At 35.9% G+C, this 19,993-nt stretch overlaps 1 protein-coding gene across 1 annotated transcript in view; it reads left to right on the forward strand.

Moving 5' to 3' along the window:
* The window catches only part of AGPS (alkylglycerone phosphate synthase), a 142,390-nt gene that overhangs the window by 22,688 nt on the left and 99,709 nt on the right, over positions 1 to 19,993 (forward strand). The window contains exon 2 of the mRNA XM_082466714.1: positions 13,259 to 13,348. Coding sequence (XP_082322840.1) covers positions 13,259 to 13,348 — 90 coding nt within the window. The remainder of the gene's footprint in view (positions 1 to 13,258; positions 13,349 to 19,993) is intronic.

Raw genomic sequence — 19,993 nt, forward strand, 5'->3', positions numbered from 1 at the left:
CCTCCAGCTACTCTTACAAATAATTCTCCAGAGAATATATCACACATGTTTCCTTATGGAACTGTGTGTGAATTCCTCCCAAATGTATACCCAGGAGCTGTATAGTTGGGCCATAGAAATGCCATTACTTATGAAAAGTTAGCATACCATTGCTCTGTTGAGTGGTTTACCAGTAATGCTTTTCTGTTCCTCTTTTCCATGTTCTTGCTGACAACTTTCTGTGTCTAAAGTCTTATATTTTATCCATTTTACACTATCACATTGGATAAAATTAGAAAATTGATTGACTTATTACATGGAAGGGCCAAATTTTTATTATGGCAACTAGAGTTTTAATTTAGGGGATATTGAGGGAAGATTGAAATTCCTGTTGAAGTTCACAGGGTTGCATGATAATGTCCAGGTTTTGCAAGGAGAAGCACACTGTTGTCCTGTTGGGCACGGATGTTATCTTGTTGACCTGTCCAGAAACCTGATCTTGTTAGGGTCCCGGAATCAATCGTAGTTAAGTAGTTTGACTTGTGTTAGCTACCTTCACTAGTGACCAAAGTTAGAGTGCCAATAGACAAACTCATGATGAAAAAATAAAATTGTCAAGCCCCCTGGACATTTCAGTTGGCCAGTTTTTCTCTTTAGGAAATAAAGTATAGTTAGAAGAGTTAGTGAGTTTTATATCAGGGCAAGAGGAAATATTCTGATTCAGATGTTTGATAGTGTCAAGCTTTCAGAGCCTGATGGCATTTATCTTTTTTCTAAGTCAAATTTTTTAACAGTCTTAGAACTGCAAGATTTGTTGTAGCAGTGTAAATTAAGTGGTGATTATCTATCCATGTCTTCTGTTTGAGTTTTTATATTCTTTTTTTTGTAAAGGGGCTTTCTTTTATAGTATGCATAAATTATTACACTTATAACTAAGATACTTGGATTAACAACTAACTATTTGAAAGGGGATTAGTTGCACTGTTAGATTGAGACAATAAGCATTGTAAATAGTTGTAGGGGAGTTTTGCTATTTAGTTTTTAGAAATAATTTTGTAGGACCTGTAGACTAGATGTGACCATGGTTTTAAATGTATTTTAAAGCATATACATTTTAAATTAAATTTAGAATTAAACAGTATTCTGCAGATTTCTCTCCTCATTAGGCCTTTATATTGCTAATGGGAACTCAGCTTCAATTTATTTATTTATTTATTTATTTATTTATTTGGCTGTGTTGGATCTTCGTTTCTATCGGAGGGCTTTCTCTAGTTGTGGCAAGTGGGGGCCACTCTTCATCGCAGTGTGTGGGCCTTTCACTGTCGCGGCCTCTCTTGTTGCGGGGCACAGGCTCCAGACGCGCAGGCTCAGTAGTTGTGGCTCACGGGCCTAGTTGCTCCACGGCATGTGGGATCTTCCCAGACCAGGGCTTGAACCCATGTACCCTGCATTGGCAGGCAGATTCTCAACCACTGCGCCACCAGGGAAGCCCCTCAATTTTTTAAAATAAAAGAAGCTAGTAGGAAGATTGTTTCATTTATAGGTATTTTTTGGTAGCATATCTTCTCAGGGAAATATTTATTTTATTTATCAGATCTTGGTGTCTTTCTCATCACTTTTATTTTTTACTTCACTTTTGTGATTTCCTTTGGATTATTTGGGTCTTAAAGTAATTAAACACATTACCAGATAATGAGGATTTTAATTAGCACCAAAAACTCTTTGAAAGATCAAAAAAAATTTTTTTTAACTTCTACAGATTATAATACATATGGAATTAATTTGAATTTAACTGATACTGAGCTTTGTTAGTAGAAATTCAGCATTGGGGCTTAAGTTTCATACTTCAGTTTTTATTTTTCAAAAGCTCTGAGATCATATGATCTCTTTCTCATTGTTTAAATTAGAAAATGTAGATAACAATTTGGTTTTTTATCTGAACTGAGCAGTGAAGTATCTTGTATTAGAATTTTGATTTTTGGAATTATATTGGAAAAATATATTTTTTTTAGTTATCAGCTAGCTGAACTTTTTTTATTGCTAACCTCAAATAAAAGTAGCTCAAAGCATATTTTCCTTTTCTTTATTTTCCAGTGAAAACTATCATGATTAGAAATAGTAATGATAGGAACTATGCATTTATATTGGGATGCTTGCAACCTGTAATAGTGCTTAGAAAAATATTGATGTGATGAAGAAGAGGTTCCTTTAAATCACTAGTAGAGGAATAGTAATCTGACTTAATCTATGTTTGTACAGAGACATAAAAATGAAAATTTCCCATTTTAAGAATAAAGAAAGGAACGCTATGGTTTTGATAAAGATAATGTTAAATCTAAAATTTCAGTTAAAAATTGTGCAAAAATCAGCACTGGGAAATGCAGAATAGTGAGTATGTATAGCATGGGAGAATACTGCCACCTTGTGTACGTGTGGTGCTATTTTAATGTCTCCTTTTTTTTGTTATGCCAGCTAATACAATGTGCTTTTTCACTATTTGATACTGTGGTCAGATGTGTAAATGTGTAAAACATGGACTTGTGTGTGTGTGTGTAGTAAAATCAATCCAGCTTTTCTTGTTTCTTGGCGGGTGGGGAGGGGAGTCTTATATCTTGAAGACATTAAATTTGTAGTTAGCTCTAAGAAGTGGAAAGTGTGAGAGATCAGTCTGGTTAGTTGATTTCTATGGTTAGTTGAGAATTGAATTCTTTTATTCGAATCTTATGGAAAGTTGGTGATTCTTTGATCATTCTTCATTTCGGGAGTGCTTTGGAATCATTATGCTGAATGGCAGAATTCATTATCCTATAGATAAAGGGAGTACAAGTCATTGGGTATCCTAATACAACCAGATTCCTTGATTCTTAAATGTTTTCCTTTAGGTCAAGTGCAGAATAATGATTATAATAATAACATGTAATAGTGCTTAGAAAAATACTAATGCGATAAAGAAGAGGTTCCTTTAAATCATTTTAGTTACCTGAGAGCATGACTTAGTGGGTTTCGAATATTACCTCTCTGAAGAGAAAGAATGACAAGATTGGGAGTTCACTTTCTGACACTCACAACTAACTTAACTGTGTAATCATGAGTACTTCTCTGGGCACACATTTCTTCATCTGAAAAATGAGCAGTTGAACTGGATGGTTTCTAAGGACCTTTTTAGTTTTAGAATTCTATGACCGTGTAAAGTTTTACTCTTAATTTTTAAAATGTTAATGCTATAAAATGTCCTTCAGTGTACTCATTACATTCTTCTATATAAGAAGTTATTTTAAAGTTTATAAAGTAATCACATAGTTAAGTTTAACTGTCATAGAAAATATTAGTAATTTGAAGGGATACATGTATATAAAAGTTTAAAACCAGAAGCCTAGGAAATTTGCCTATGTTTTATTTAATGTGTGGGGTACTTTGAAAATAACAGAAAATTGGTTTGGGGGTAGTCTAGATTTTAATTACATACTACTTAAGCAACATAACATTGTTTTTTTAAGGCACAAATGCATTACAAATGCCTGTATTTCAACTTACGGGAAGCTTCCAAAAGTTGGTATAAGTATGGTAAGGCCTATATCATAGGCAGAATTTTCTGATTGAGATGACAAGAAAGAAAAAGGTACCTTAGCCTACAGTTAAAAACTTGGAGGTTCTTTAAGATATTACCCAACTGAAAATTTAAGTTCCAGAGTCTTGAGTATGTAAATCTCTTCATTTTTCAGTGTACAGCAGCAGATATTTCCTGCTTATTTCCTTGATTCATTTTTCTCATGAAGTGTTAAGAGTGAGCACATGTAATCACGTTTACTTTGAGGCCATCTGGGAATAATTTTTTAAAATTCTAAGCATAATTTTAAGGAAAATGATTCTCATTGTTAAGCTATGTAAACCTGCCAAATTCAACATCTATACTGAAATAATTTCCCGTGCTTAGTGATTGTAATACCAAGGCAAAATGACTATATTGGTATTTTTGCATTTATTTTGTATAATATGAAACTATTCTTTTATAGAGTACAGACTTCATGACAAATGTTTAAATTCACTAATAAAATTCATTGCATATACAAAAATGTATGCACATATTATAAAATATTAAGTAAAGATGTTAACTAGAATGTACATATTCTCATGTAAATTATTATGGAAACATAATAAAAATAAAATATTAAGTAAATTATATTCAGAAAAGTTAAGAGAATATAATCATGAAAAAAGCAAAGTGGACAATAACCTAATCTGTTCTTACAAAGTGTAAACTTAAGAAAACAAGTGCAGGCCTCTATAAAAACCCAAAAGGACGGGGTTTGGAGAACTCCCAGGTTAGTGAACACGTGGAGATTTGGTCAGAGTTTTGGGCCTGGAGAGAGCACGGACGCTCCGTGCCCCTCCCCCCATGCCTTGCCTTATGCATCTCTTCCATTGGATGTTCACCTGTATCCTTTATCATAACTTGTAATAAACTGCTAAAAGAAAAAGAGGACAGCAATAATAACAACAACAGAGAAACATTCTGCATGATAAAAAGCCATCTCTTGGCTGGCAAAGACCCAAATAGTCTACCCCTGGGAAGCCTGTTTTGCATTTGCAGCAAGGGGGCATTGAGGTAAGAATACTATACAGGCCAGAGGGAGGGGGGGAAAGTTTAGGAGTTGAGGAAAGAAGATTAAAGAGCATGAGGAGATCTCAGAGACCAGTGGAATAAAGGCCTTTTGCATATGAAGATCAGGTGACAAGTTAACTGGCTACCAGCCTCCAAATCAATATGCTCTTTCATGCCGTGTGGCTCACAGGGTCTTGGTGCTCCGGCCGGGTGTCAGGCCTGAGCCTCTACGGTGGGAGAGCCAAGTTCAGGACAGTGGTCCACCAGAGACCTCCCAGCCCCCTGTAATATCAAACAGTGAAAACTCTCCCAGAGATCTCCATCTCAACACTAAGACCCAGCTCCACTCAAAGACCAGCAAGCTACAGTGCTGGACACCCTATGCCAAACAACTAGCAAGACAGGAACACAACCCTACCCATTAGCAGAAAGGCTGCCTAAAATCATAATAAGTTTAGAGACACCCCAAAACACACCACTGGATGTGGTGCTGGCCACTAGAAGGACAAGATCCAGCCTCATCCACCAGAACACAGGCACCAGTCCCCTCCACCAGGAAGCCTACACAACCCACTGGACCAACCTTACCCACTGGGGACAGACACCAAAAACAACGGGAACTACAAACCTGCAGCCTGCGAAAAGGAGACCCCAAACACAGTAAGTTAAGCAAAATGAGAAGACAGAGAAATACACAGCAGATGAAGGAGCAAGCCCACCAGACCAAACAAATGAAGAGGAAATAGGCAGTCTACATGAAAAAGAATTCAGAGAAATGATAGTAAAGATGATCCAAAATCTTGGAAATAGAATGGAGAAAATACAAAAAACGTTTAACAAGGACCTCGAAGAACTAAAGAGCAAACAAACAATGATGAACAACACAATAAATGAAATTAAAAATTCTCTAGAAGGGATCAATAGCAGAATAACTGAGTCAGAAGAACGGAGAAGTGACCTGGAAGATAAAGTAGTGGAAATAACTACCACAGAGCAGAATAAAGAAAAAAGAATGAAAAGAATTGAGGACAGTCTCAGAGACCTCTGGGACAACATTAAATGCACCAACATTCGAATTACAGAGGTCCCAGAAGAAGAAGAGGAAAAAAAAGGGACTGAGAAAATATTTGAAAAGATTATAGTTGAAAACTTTCCTAATATGGGAAAGGAAATAGTCCATCAAGTCCAGGAAGTGCAGAGTCCCATACAGGATAAATTCAAGGAGAAACACGCCAAGACACATATTAATCAAACTATCAAAAATTAAACACAATGGAAAAATATTAAAAGCAGCAAGGGAATAGCAGCAAATAACATACAAGGGAATCCCCAAGGTTAACAGCTGATCTTTCAGGAGAAACTCTGCAAGCCAGAAGGCAGTGGCAGGACATATTTAAAGTGATGAAAGGGAAAAACCTACAACCATGATTACTCTACCCAGCAAGGATCTCATTCAGATTTGATGGAGAAATTAAAACCTTTACAGACAAGCAAAAGCTAAGAGAATTCAGCAGCACCAAACCAGCTTTACAACAAATGCTAAAGGAACTTCTCTAGGCAGGAAGCACAAGAGAAGGAAAAGACCTTCAATAACAAACTCAAAACAATTAAGAAAATGGTAATAGGAATATACATATGGATAATTACCTTAAATGTAAATGGATTAAATGCTCCAACCAAAAGACATAGACTGGCTGAATGGATAGAAAAACAAGACCCGTATTTATGCTGTCTACAAGAGACCCACTTCAGACCTACGGACACATACAGACTGAAATTGAGGGGACGGAAAAAGATATTCCATGCAAATGGAAATCAAAAGAAAGCTGGAGTAGCAATTCTCATATCAGACAAAATAGACTTTAAAATAAAGATTATTACAAGAGACAAAGAAAGACACTACATAATGATCAAGGGATCAATCCAAGAAGAAGATATAACAATTGTAAATATTTATGCACCCAACACAGGAGCACCTCAATACATAAGGCAAATGCTAACAGCCATAAAAGGGGAAATTGACAGTAACACAATCATAGTGGGGGATTTTAACACCCCACTTTCACCAATGGACTGATCATCCAAAATGAAAATAAGGAAACACAAGCTTTAAATGACACATTAAACAAGATGGACTTAATTGATACTTACAGGACATTGCATCCAAAAACAACAGAATACACTTCCTTCTTGAGTGCTCATGGAACATTCTCCAGGATACATCATATGTGGGTCACAAATCAAGCCTTGGTAAATTTAAGAAAATTGAAATCGTATCAAGTATCTTTTCTGACCACAATGCTATGAGACTAGATATCAATTACAGGAAAAAAATCTGTAAAAAATACAAACACATGGAGGCTAAACAGTACACTACTAAATAACCAAAAGATCACTGAAGAAACAAAAAAATACCTAGTAACAAATGACAATGAAAACACGACGACCCAAAACCTATGGGATGCAGCAAAAGCAGTTCTAAGAGGGAAGTTTACAGCAGTACAATCCTACCTCAAGAAACAAGAAACATCTAAAATAAACAACCTAACCTTACACCTAAAGCAATTAGAGAAAGAAGAACAAAAAACCCCCAAAGTTAGCAGAAGTAAAGAAATCATAAAGATCAGAGCAGAAACAAATGAAATAGAAATGAAGGCAATGATAGCAAAGATCAATAAAACTAAAGTCTGGTTCTTTGAGAAGATAAACAAAATTGATAAACCATTAGCCAGACTCATAAAGAAAAAAAGGGAAAAGACTCAAATCAATAGAATTAGAAATGAAAAAGGAGAAGTAACAACAGATACTGCAGAAATACAAAGGATCATGAGAGATTACTACAAGCAACCATATGCCAATAAAATGGAGAATGTGGAAGAAATGGACAGATCTTTAGAAAAGCACAACCTTCTGAGACTGAACCAGGAAAAAATAGAAAAGATAAACAGACCAATCAGAAGCACTGAAATTGATACTGTGATTAAAAATCTTCCAAAAAATAAAGCCCCAGGACCAGATGGCTTCACAGGTGAATTCTATCAAACATTTAAACAAGAGCTAACACCTATCCTTCTTAAGCTCTTCTAAAATATAGCAGAGGGCGGAACATTCCGAAACTCATTCTATGAGGTCACCATCAACCTGATGCCGAAACCAAAGATGTCACAAAAAAAAAAACTACAGGCCAGTATCACTGATGAACATAGATGCAAAAATCCTCAACAAAATACTAGCAAACAGAATCCAACAGCATATTAAAAGGATCATACATCATGATCAAGTGGGGTTTATCCCAGGAATGCAGGGGTTGTTCAATATATGCAAATCAGTCAATGTGATACACCATATTAACAAAGGAGAAAAACCATATGATCATCTCAATAGATGCAGAAAAAGCTTTTGACAAAATTCAACACCCATTTATGATAAAGACCCTCCAGAAAGTAGGCAGAGAGGGAACTTACCTCAACATAATAAAGGCCATATATGACAAACCAACAGCCAACGTCCTTCTCAGTGGTGAAAAACTGAAATCATTTCCGCTAAGATCAGGAACAAGACAAAGTTGCCCACTCTCACCACTATTATTCAAAAACTATTATAGTTTTGGAAGTTTTAGCCACAGCAATCAGAGGAGAAAAAGATAAAAAAGGAATCCAAATTGGAAAAGAAGAAGTAAAGTTGTCACTGTTTGCAGATGACATGATACTATACATAGAGAATCCCAAAGATGCTACCAGAAAACTACTAGAGCTAATCGTGAACTTGGTAAAGTAGCAGGATACAAAATTAATGCACAGAAATCTCTTGCATTCCTATGCACTAATGATGAAAAATCTGAAAGAGAAATTAAGGAAACACTCCCATTTACCACTGCAACAAAAAGAATAAAATACCTAGGAATAAACCTATCTAGGGAGACAAAAGACCTGTATGCAGAAAACTATAAAACACGGATGAAAGAAATTAATGACGATACAAACAGATGGAGAGATATACCATGTTCGTGTATTGGAAGAATCAACATTGTGAAAATGACTATACTACCCAAAACAATCTACAGATTCAGTGCAATCCCTATCAAACTACCAATGGCATTTTTCACAGAACTAGAACAAAACCTTTCACAGTTTGTATGAAAACACAAAAGACCCCGAGAAAGAAACACGAAGCTGGAGGAATCAGGCTCCCTGACTTCAGACTATACTGCAAAGCTACAGTAATCAAGGCAGTATGATACTGGCACAAAAACAGAAATATAGATCAATGGAACAGGAGAGAAAGCCCAGAGATAAACCCACACACATACGGTCACCTTATTTTTGATAAAGGAGGCAAGAGTATACAATGGGCACAGTGTATACCTTTTTTTGTTTTTTTAATTAATTGATTTATTTATGGCTGTGTTGGGTCTTTGTTGCTGTGCGTGGGCTTTTTCTAGTTGTGGCAAGTGGGGGCTACTCTTTGTTGTGGTGCACGGGCTTCTCATTGTGTTGGCTTCTCTTTGTTGTGGAGCATGGGCTCGAGGTGTGCGGGCTTAGTAGTTGTGGCTTGCAGGCTCTAGAGCACAGGCTCAGTAGTTGTGGCGCAGGGCTTAGTTGCTCCACGGCATGTGGGATCTTCCCGGACCAGGGCTCGAACCCATATCCCCTGCATTGGCAGGCGGATTCTTAACCACTGCGTCTCCAGTATACAATGGAGAAAAGACAGCCTCTTCAATAAGTGGTGCTGGGGAAACTGGACAGCTGCATGTAAAAGAATGAAATTAGAACACTGCCTAACACCATACACAAAAATAAACTCAAAATGGATTAAAGACCTAAATGTAAGGCCAGAGACTATAAAACTCTTAGAGGAAAACATAGGCAGAACACTCTATGACATAAATTACAGCAAGATCCTTTTTGACCCACCTCCTAGAGTAATGGAAATAAAAACAAAAATAAACAAATGGGACTTAATGAAGCTTAAAAGCTTTTGCACAGCAAAGGAGACCATAAACGAGACCAAAAGAAAACCCTCAGAATGGGAGAAAATATTTGCAAATGAAGCAACTGACAAAGGATTAATCTCCAAAATACACAAGCAGTTCATGCAGCTCAATATCAAAAAAGCAAACAACCCAATCCAAAAATGGGCAGAAGACCTAAATAGACATTTTTCCAAAGAAGATATACAGATTGCCAATAAACACATGAAAGGATGCTCAACATCACTAATAATTAGAGAAATGGAAATCAAAAGTACAATGAGGTATCACCTCACACCAGTCATAATGGCCATCATCAAAAAATCTACAAACAGTAAATGCTGGAGAGGGTGTGGAGAAAAGGGAACCCTCTTGCGCTGTTGGTGGGAATGTAAATTGATACAACCACTATGGAGAGCTGTATGGAGGTTCCTTAAAAAACTAAAAATAGAGCTACCATACGACCCAGCAATCCCACTACTGGGCATATACCTTGAGAAAACCATAATTCAAAGAGTCATGTGCCACAATGTTCATTGCAGCTCCATTTACAGTAGCCAGGACATGGAAGCAACCTAAGTGTCCATCTACAGACGAATGGATAAAGAAGATGTGGCACATATATACAATGGAATATTACTCAGCTATATAAAGAAGCGAAATTGAGTTATCTGTAGTGAGGTGGATGGACCTAGAGTTTGTCATACAGAGTGAAGTAAGTCAGAAAGAGAAAAACATACCATATGCTAACACATATATATGGAATCTAAAAAAAAAAAAAAAGGTTCTGATGAACCTAGGGGCAGGACAGGAATAAAGACACAGACGTAGAGAGTGGACTTTAGGACATGGAGAGGGGGAAGGGTAAGCTGGGATGAAGTGAGAGAGTAGCATTGACATGTATACACTACCAAATGTAAAATAGATAGCTAGTGGGAAGCAGCTGCATAGCAAAGGGAGATCAGCTTGGTGCTTTGTGTCCACCTAAAGGGGTGGGATAGGGAGTAGGGAGGGTGGGAAGGAGACACAAGAGGGAGGAGATATGGGGATATATGTATACATATAGCTGATTCACTTTGTTATGCAGCAGCAAGTAACACAGCATTGTAATGCAATTATACTCCAATAAAGATGTGGAAAAAAAAATAAAACAAGTGGATTAGTGACATGTCATTAGTCATGAGATTTTTCTGTAGAGAGTTTTTCCAGAAACTCTCTTTTGAAACCTCCCTCTACAGTGAGGTAGAATTGTGAAATAAGAAAATATTGAATGATAGTTTATAACAGACTCATCTACAAATCTAATCTCTGGATTTGTTACTCTTTAAGATGTTTTTGAGGGCTTCCCTGGTGGCTCAGTTGTGAACAATCTGCCTGCCAGTGCAGGGGATACGAGTTCAATCCCTGGTCCGGGAAGATCCTACATGTGGCAGAGCAACTAAGCCCGTATGCCACATCTACTCAGCCCGTGCGTCACAAGTACTGAAGCCTGCACGCCCTAGAGCACGTGCTCCACAACAAGAGAAGCCACTGCAATGAGAAGCCCACGCACCGCAACGGAAAGTAGCCCCCGCTCACCGCAACTAGAGAGAGCCCGCATGCAGCAACAAAGACCCAGTGTGGCAATAAATAAATAAATAGATAGATAGTTGGATCGTGATGTTTTTGAACAGTATGTGTTTGTATAGGAAATTTAGTTTTTATTGTTAGTAAAGTCTCATTTTAAAGAGAGCATTCCTAGTTTCTTTTTTCTTAATTTTATGTATAGATGGGGATTTCATTACATAATTAATGACTGTATTTGGTTCATTTGTATCGTGTTAGTGTTCTACTTGTTTGAAAAGCCCTTGAACCGGAAGAAGAATTATGGTTGTAATAAAAAATTTGCTTGCTTGTCAGTAGTCATTTTCTTCCTATTTTCTTCCTTGAGAATTATGGAGAATTAGAACACTTTTTATTTTTTATTTATTCAGTTGTTTTTTTGGCTGTGTTGGGTCTTCGTTGCTGCACGTGGGCTTTCTCTGGTTGAGGTGAGCAGGGGCTACTCTTCATTGTGGTGCACGGGCTTCTCACTGCGGTGGCTTCTCTTGTTGCCGAGCTCTGGCTCTATGCATGCGGGCTTCAGTAGTTGTGGCACGTGGGCTCAGTAGTTGTGGCTCGCAGGCTCTAGAGCACAGGCTCAGTAGTTTTGGCGCACAGACTTAGTTGCTCCGCGGCATGTGGGATCTTCCCGGACCAGGGCTCCAACCTGTGTCCTCTGCATTGGCAGGCGGATTTTTAACCACTGTGCCACCAGGGAAGCCCTAGAACAATTTTTAGTAGTACGTCTTTGTTTATTTTGAAATTTCATTAAAAAATTGAGGTAAAATTGACGTGTAACATTATACTAGCTTTAGGTGTACAGCTTAGTGATTCGATATTTGTGTATATTGTGAATTTATCACTGTAATAATTCTAGTTAACATTCATCACCACACATAGTTACAGAGTTCTTTCTTACGATGTATTTTCAAGTATTTTCATCATAAAGTACATCATTGAATTTGCAGTAAGAAGATTCACCATCAGTTTATTTCAGTGGCCCAAGTGTACTAGGGCACCATGCTAAAATATGTATTAAATGCTGACACAGTAGTTCGGTGTGGTTGCTTTTTGTGTTCTGCATGGGTCCAAACCAATCTAATTCTTTTGTAATGTGTAAAATTGAATGAGTGAGTGATTGATTTTGATGAAAACAATTTTTTTTTTTTGGCTGTGTTGGGTGTTCGTTTCTGTGCGAGGGCTTTCTCTAGTTGTGGCAAGCGGGGGCCACTCTTCATCGCAGTGCACGGGCCTCTCACTATCGTGGACTCTCTTGTTGCGGAGCACAGGCTCCAGAAGTGCAGGCTCAGTAGTTGTGGCTCACAGGCCTAGTTGCTCCGCGGCATGTGGGATCTTCCCAGACCAGGGCTCGAACCCATGTCCCCTGCATCGGCAGGCAGATTCTCAACCACTGCGCCACCAGGGAAGCCCCGAAAACGATTTTTAAAACTATGAAATACTGGCATTTTGGAAATTAAAGATAACATTGTTTTGGAACATTGAAAACTGGTATGGTCATTAACTGTTATGTTAATGTTAATATGTAGATTAAGGTAGATGTTGGCATTTACATAGAAGTTGAAGGATTTAGAATGTTTGTAAACCCAGTTTTCAGATTTTTAAGCTACTTTATTGAAAGTGCCTGCTACTGGTAGTGTCAGTGCTAGTGAACCTACTTTGTAAATTGGTCTTTTTCATTCTAGCAGAAGATTAATAATTGCGATTTTTCTAATATATGAAAAAACTTGTTTCCTGTTAAGTAAATTTTATCTTAGTTGCAAAATATTTTAGGCCGTCGTATAATATAAACTCAATAATGTGCAAAATGAAGCATATTTATACTCTAAGAATATTTTTCTCCTTCTCCTTCCTTTTTCCTTTGAATGCGTTAAATTTAGTGGTTGTAGCCCTTTGTGAAGCAGGTGCTACTCATCAGAGTGATTCTATATTTAGAAATATTAATGTATAGACATTTTAATATATATTCATTTTATTTAAAGCAACATAATATTAGTGGAATAAGGTCTTTTGTTAAATGATTGTGAAAGTTAATAGTCAATGATGCAGTGTTCAGTTTTGAGATGTTTAGTATAGATCTCATTTATGTATATTTTTCTGATTATTAGGCAAGAAGTTATGAAATGGAATGGATGGGGATATAATGATTCCAGGTTCTTCTTCAATAAGAAAGGTCAAGTTGAGTTGACTGGGAAAAGGTAACTGGTTTTTTCTTTGTTTTATTCCTTTTATTTCTCTTTCTCTGAAAAATTTTAAACATAAATAACAAATATAATGTGAAATAATAGACATACATAAAAAATAGGATAATAGAATGACTCCCCCCTTGTTTTAAAAGTTATTAACATTTTACCATAATTGCTTTTCTTTTTCTGTTATGTATCAAATTCTGACATTGTCATGTCACTTCTAAATATTTATATATGTATTCCTTTAAAAAATAAGGACCTAATATAACCAATCATATAATACTATTATCATACTCCCCCAAATAACAGAAATTTTTTAATATCTGGTTATTCACATTCACATTTCTCTGTCTAAAAAATATCATTCTGTAGGTAGTTTGAATCAGGATCCAAAAAGGTTTGCAGTTACCCACCATCTAATCTGCACGACATCAGCTTGTTCAAAGTAACTCTTTGTTTAAGACTGGAAATATAATTTTGGTTGGGTTATTATGGAAGGTGAACATTATGGAAGGTCCTTGTGAATATAGTATTTTTAAAATTAGTTTTCTGAGGTATATTAGGGAAGAAGTGATGAAGAAAGATCAGTCATTTGTGTGGTAACTTTCACATTCTGAAATATTTTTGGTAATAATGTTGATAAGAATTCTAAAGAATATTTGTATTGTTACTGTTACAGATGTAGACAGAATTGTAAAATGAGTTCTTAATTGATTTTAAGCAACATTGACCCTGCCGAAGCTGGTGTTTTGGGTTTGTCTATTGAATTTTGATATAACTTGGAAGGACAGTGAGTACAAATACAAAATATTTAAATGTGGCTCTGAAAATAATTAAAAATTGAGACTAGGTAAAAAATTGGATTAGGTATATCATGAATCTGTTCCAGTATTGCACTTTGACTTCATATCTATTGGGCATTAATATACTTGTTTTTAGAACAAGTATATGGTATATCAGTATATTGAAATATCAGCAAGAAAAGTTTTCTTTGGAGAAATTCTTTTTCTTTACAACATAACCATTCCATTTTTGTTTTTAACTTAAACGTACTTCGTACCTGAAACAAAACCTCAAGAATGGTAATTAGTAACTAATTTTAATGAAGGTGTGAAGATGTACACTTTACATTTGCTTTTTAATAGGAAAAATAATTATCTGCATTCTCATTCCCATTCTTTAGTGTGACTGGACAGCATGTTGGTGGAGGCTTAGTTGAGAAATTGTGTAATTCAGGTAGAAGGAATTTCTGGTTAAAATTAAATTTACCAGTGTTCTAAACATTGAGTGTTTTATGTTTTAAATAGAATAATGTCTAATACAGTAGAAACTTGTCATGTAGAGATTGGCTTTACAGAATCTTCAGGGGGGAAAAAGTGAATCTTCTGAACTTAGAAAACCAACTTCCTCTCTTCTTAGATACTGTCTTCATTTCTCTCTTTCTCTCTCTCTGGACCTTGAAGTTATAGCATCTTTGTTTTATGTGAGGGGGCAAATAGGCACTTGTGCACTGTGCCATTGAAAGCATAAGATACCTACTGTCTTCTGTAGTGTACTGTAGGCTATGCATTGGTTTATGTTAGCAGTGTACGTGTGTGAAGTGAATGATAAGTCATAGGAAGTGTCACAATTATTTATACCTTAGTGTATGAACCCTTATACCCATGGGTTTAGAATCTGGCTCTTATTTTGGGTGTTCTGGCACTTGGCTTGCCAGTTTTCCCAGAGAGGATCAGATTGTAGGTGGCTGATACATGTGCGACACTCATAAGATACTAAAAAAAAAAATAGAACCCCAGTGTGTTCACTTATGATTAGATTATTTCTTTTTCAGGATGTAGAATACTTGTTAATGCCCTTCCTGATATTAAGATATGTAGAAAACAAAATTTGTAATTTATATATTGTTTGGAGAGCATAAATTCAGAGCAAAGGGAATTCAGTGGTCTTGAGAGAGATTTTTATCCAGGTTGTAGTAGAATTAGAGAATTTTTCCATTGACTTCAGAAGATTACTGCTGCTGCCCCTCCAACCAGAATGGACTTCTTAAAGGCCTCATTTCTTTGCACTGTTGACTCCTGAGTCCAAGTCCAGTGGGGGAGAGGGGAAGAGAACAAGGGTACATCTGACTGGCAGAGCCTGCAAGGGTAACCTTTGCTTCCTACTGAATTATCCATTATCCAGAGGGTAATTCTGCCAACACAGAAATGGAATTTAAATGTTCTAGGATTAAATATGTTATACATAAACTATTTAATAACTGAAACCAAATAACTAAATAATATTCAGTTCTCATTTTGGTGCTTCCAGAAGCACCATTATCTTGCCACAGACAAGATAATAAACTGGATTGAATTGGATCATAGCTTTTTCTGTATCTAGTCTAGTTTCCTAGGGCTAATGATTGAACTAGTAGATTTCTCTGATTTTTTTTTATCAGAAAACATTTAGAAACATTATTTAAGATAATAATAGCTATTACTTATTGAGTGCCTACTGAGTTAACTTAAAATAACCCTAAGTGGGTAGTGATATGTTCTTAGAAATAATTAGGAGATTGAGTATGAGAGAGGTTAAATAGCTTACTTGAGGTCAGCTGCACAGTGGGAAATTGTGATTAAAAAACAAGTGTTTTAAGCTTCATTTTTGTGCTCGTTCTATTATACTGTGCTAATGAGGTACCATACTCATCCACTGTATTGATTTTATTCTCTTTCCAGTCTCTGGAAGCACTTTATAGGAGCCTTCTACACTCTATACACCAGTACAGTAGAGTTAGTCATATTGTAAAAAGTTATCCTATGACAAAAGTTGCTCCACAGGAGCGTGACGGACAGAAGCGTAAGAAGGTTGTGATATTCCTAAAAGAGAAAATGGAATTTGTGACTAGAAAGGATGAGTACAAGAAAACAATATCAATTCACCATTTTGTATTAATAATATTAGGTTTTAAGGCCAATTTTTGAAATTCTTTGTAAAGACTTTCTATTCCGGCATTGTAGTTGACTGAACAAATATAGACCCTTTGCCCTCTATAACCAGGTAGAAAACATGGATAAAATACTACAAGAAAGAAATAATAACAGAGCTGGAAAGAAAGAAAGGGAAATCCTTAGGTGCCAGAAACTAAGAGTGACTCTCAGTGAAAATTTATGGGGGGTTCCCCTATTTCTGATCCACAGAACATTGAAAAGGTAGAAAATTTTTATGAGTAAATGTGGTTGGTTGTCTGTATATATTTTGGGGAGGGTAACTTTGACATTTCAAACCCAACCATTAAATTAGAAGCAACTTTAAGCTATTACAGATGTCAGGGAAAAATCATAAGTTTTTCCCTGAGCACAGTCTGTTTTCTGAACAGACTTGTAATTTGTCAGTTTATAAATCCCTAGGTTTATAATCTTGCGATGCTTATTCCTCCTAGATATAGATGAATTGAGTCCTCCTAGGTTTAAGCAGCAGAAGGCAGTACTTCAGAGCTAATGCTATATAGATTTCTATAAATTAAAAATTTTGAAAAGTGTCATTATTCTTTGACTTTAAAAGTGTTATACATTAATTGGTGCTTTCAAGGCACAAGTTAGTGATTAAGTAGAGAGAATTTGTTTGGGTTTGTTGTACTTTGTATTTTCAGTGGCATAATTTTTAAAGTTTTACCTCCTATAAAAAGCTATTAAATTGGTTAGCAGTTGTGGAACTCACTGAGAATAGATGTTTGCGTCTACTAATATTTTGTTGCCTCTGTGCACTACCCCAGAGTGAGAGTCACCTTATCTTCAGTCACCTTAAGTCCTGATGTGCACTTGCTTCTTGGATATTTATGTCCATAGAGTTTTCTTTCCATTATACAGTGATTTCATTGGTTTTGAAAGTTTGCTCTGGTTCTGTATCTTCTACGATGTAGTCTACTTTGATCTTAAGGAAAGGTGGTAAATTGACCTCACCGTATATTTTACAACAAAAACCATTTCTTAAACTTCTCAAACCAGTCTTCAGTTGTGGTAAAGATCTATTCAGTGGTCACCTTGTTTCAGCAGTTGGTATGGGCATTTGGCTTTCTGGTAGAAGTTGCATGTTTCCTGCCCATATGTTCACCATACAAATTAAATGTCTTTGTAGCTTTGATTAAACGAGGTTGTAAGTTTCTTAAGAACAGGAGTCATATTGTAATACCAATTCTGTGTGTCCTGCAATGCTTAGTACAGTCTTATGAGTGTTAAATAAATGCTTATTTATAGTTCTGGATGTAAATCCAAATTATTTTGCTGTAAGAATCAAGTCATTCCAAAGCTGTTTCTTATGTTAAATACCTCTAATTCCTTTAACTTTTCTTATGTTTCTTTTCCATTCATTTACTTTTTTGATTTCAGAGTTTTCTCCTTTACCTCATGATATTTTATGAGATTTTTGGGGCCCTTGGCAGTATGCTAGGCTTTATGATTATTAAGTCAAGCTTCTTTTACTGTTTTTCAAATCCCAGGGCATTAGGTGCAAGAAAAAGTACAATTGAAAAACTTTCATTCTTACATGGAACTCTTTTTGAACTGTGTTAAGTTTTATGCGGGAATTATAGATAATGGAGCAAAGTCTTAAATCCAAGGTTCTGCCAAATAAGATATTTCTTCAGAGTCTGAAATATTGTGCATTCAGCTGTAGAAGTATATTCTGGTTATCTTAATAGTAGATTGTAGTTTTTTTGCACATGACAGTAATACCAACATTGTATCTTTTGGTTCAAGTGTCTTGAAGGGGGTTACCTTTTTATTTTATGGGTAATGTTACTTGTGAATTAAGGGATTCACAAAGGTCCGAATATTATCCTGCCGTGAAGATCAAGAGTCTCCTATATATTACAGAGACCCGAAGTAATTGTATGGTTAAAATATAAGGGCCCAGGATTAAAACCTAATATTTCCAAATTGGCCTTTTTGTAGGACATTATAACACATAGTAGCATATGTGTTATAACCAATTTCCCAGAATTTATACTTTTACTCTCAGGTAAGATGAAGAAAATTTTATATGCTGAATGTCTTAAGTTGTTTTAGCTGTGAGTCTTATATTTTCTTTCATTCCAATTTCTTTAAATTTATGAAAAAGGTATTATTATATAATACTTTAAATATCCCATTTTAGTTTGAATGTTAGCACTTGTGATTTTTTAATATAAAAAAGGAACTTGTTGATTAAAACATATTTGTTTATTTTTTTCATTCTACTATTATTTTTGTTTTGCTAACCTTTATGTAAAGATTTATTTGAGAATTTTAGATGGTGTTTTTGTTATATAATACGAAGTCATCATAAGAGGTGACGTCCTCTCAGCCAATGCCATGTAACTGTTAAAATTACATGACAAAATGAGTGCTTTTTGTCACTTCCAATTAAAAATTCCTTTGGATAGGGCCCACCACTGGCTCCTTTAATATTGAATTCTGTATTATAAACATATATTTAATTTCAGTACAGAATTTATATATTACACACTGATTCCCCACCCCCCCACCCCTCCCCATTTGGCTGTCTTTGTGAAGTCAAAGTAAACTTCTGAGGCTAGTTGCTAAAACCTTTTGCAGTTATTCAAGCTCTGATGAAATGAGTGAGAAATAATCTTGAGCAAAAGTGTTACACTTTGAACATTTAACTTAATTTAATTTTATTTTATTTTGGCTGTGTTGGGTCTTTGTTACTGTGTGCGGGCTTTCTCTAGTTGTGGAGAGTGGGGACTACTCTTTGATGCACTGCGCGGGCTTCTCATTGCAGTGGCTTCTCTTGTTGTGGAGCATGGGCTCTAGGTGCGCAGGCTTCAGTACCTGTGGCACGTGGGCTCAGTAGTTGTGGCTCACGGGCTCCAGAGCACAGGCTCAATAGTTGTGGCGCACAGGCTTAGTTGCTCCGCAGCATGTGGGATCTTCCCGGACGAGGGCTCGAACCTGTGTCCCCTGCATTGGCAGGCAGATTCTTAACCACTGCACTGCCAGGGAAGTCCCTTGAACATTTTAAATAGCTTGTACAACATAGATGTTAAGACCAATATATAGTCTATTCTGGTTTGTTTTCAGTATTGGTTTAATTGTTCTTTGATCTGGAATAGATAGTGACTACTAGAGTATCTCTTCTTTTCTTCATTTAAACACACACTTTTCTCCATTAAACACAAAAATAAAAATAGCTTTGAGGACTTAAATGGCCATCTTGGAAAAAATTAACTTATGACCTTACTTCATACCAAATACAGAGATCAATTCCAGATAGGTTATAGACCTAAATACATAAGCTAAAACTATAAAATTGCTAAAAGAATATACAGAATGTCTTTCTGAATTTGAGGTAGGCAAAAAGCAGAGAACTAAAAACATTAATATAAGGAAAAAATGAATCAGACAGCATTAAAATACAGAACTTCTTTTCATCAAAAGACTCCTTTAAGAGAGTGAAAAGACAAATCACAGAGTGAGAGAAAATATTTAATACATACATCCTTGATTTCAGAATATATAGAGAATTCTTATACATCAATAAAAACATAATAATAAATGAGTAAAAGATGAACTGGCATTGAAAACAGGATATCCAGATGGACAATAGATATATGAAAAGTTCAGTTTCTTGAGTAATCAGTGAAATTCAAATTAATATTGTCAAGAGATTACC

This window comes from Balaenoptera physalus (assembly GCF_965194825.1).
Source record: "Balaenoptera physalus genome assembly, chromosome: 6".
NCBI lineage: Eukaryota > Metazoa > Chordata > Mammalia > Artiodactyla > Balaenopteridae > Balaenoptera > Balaenoptera physalus.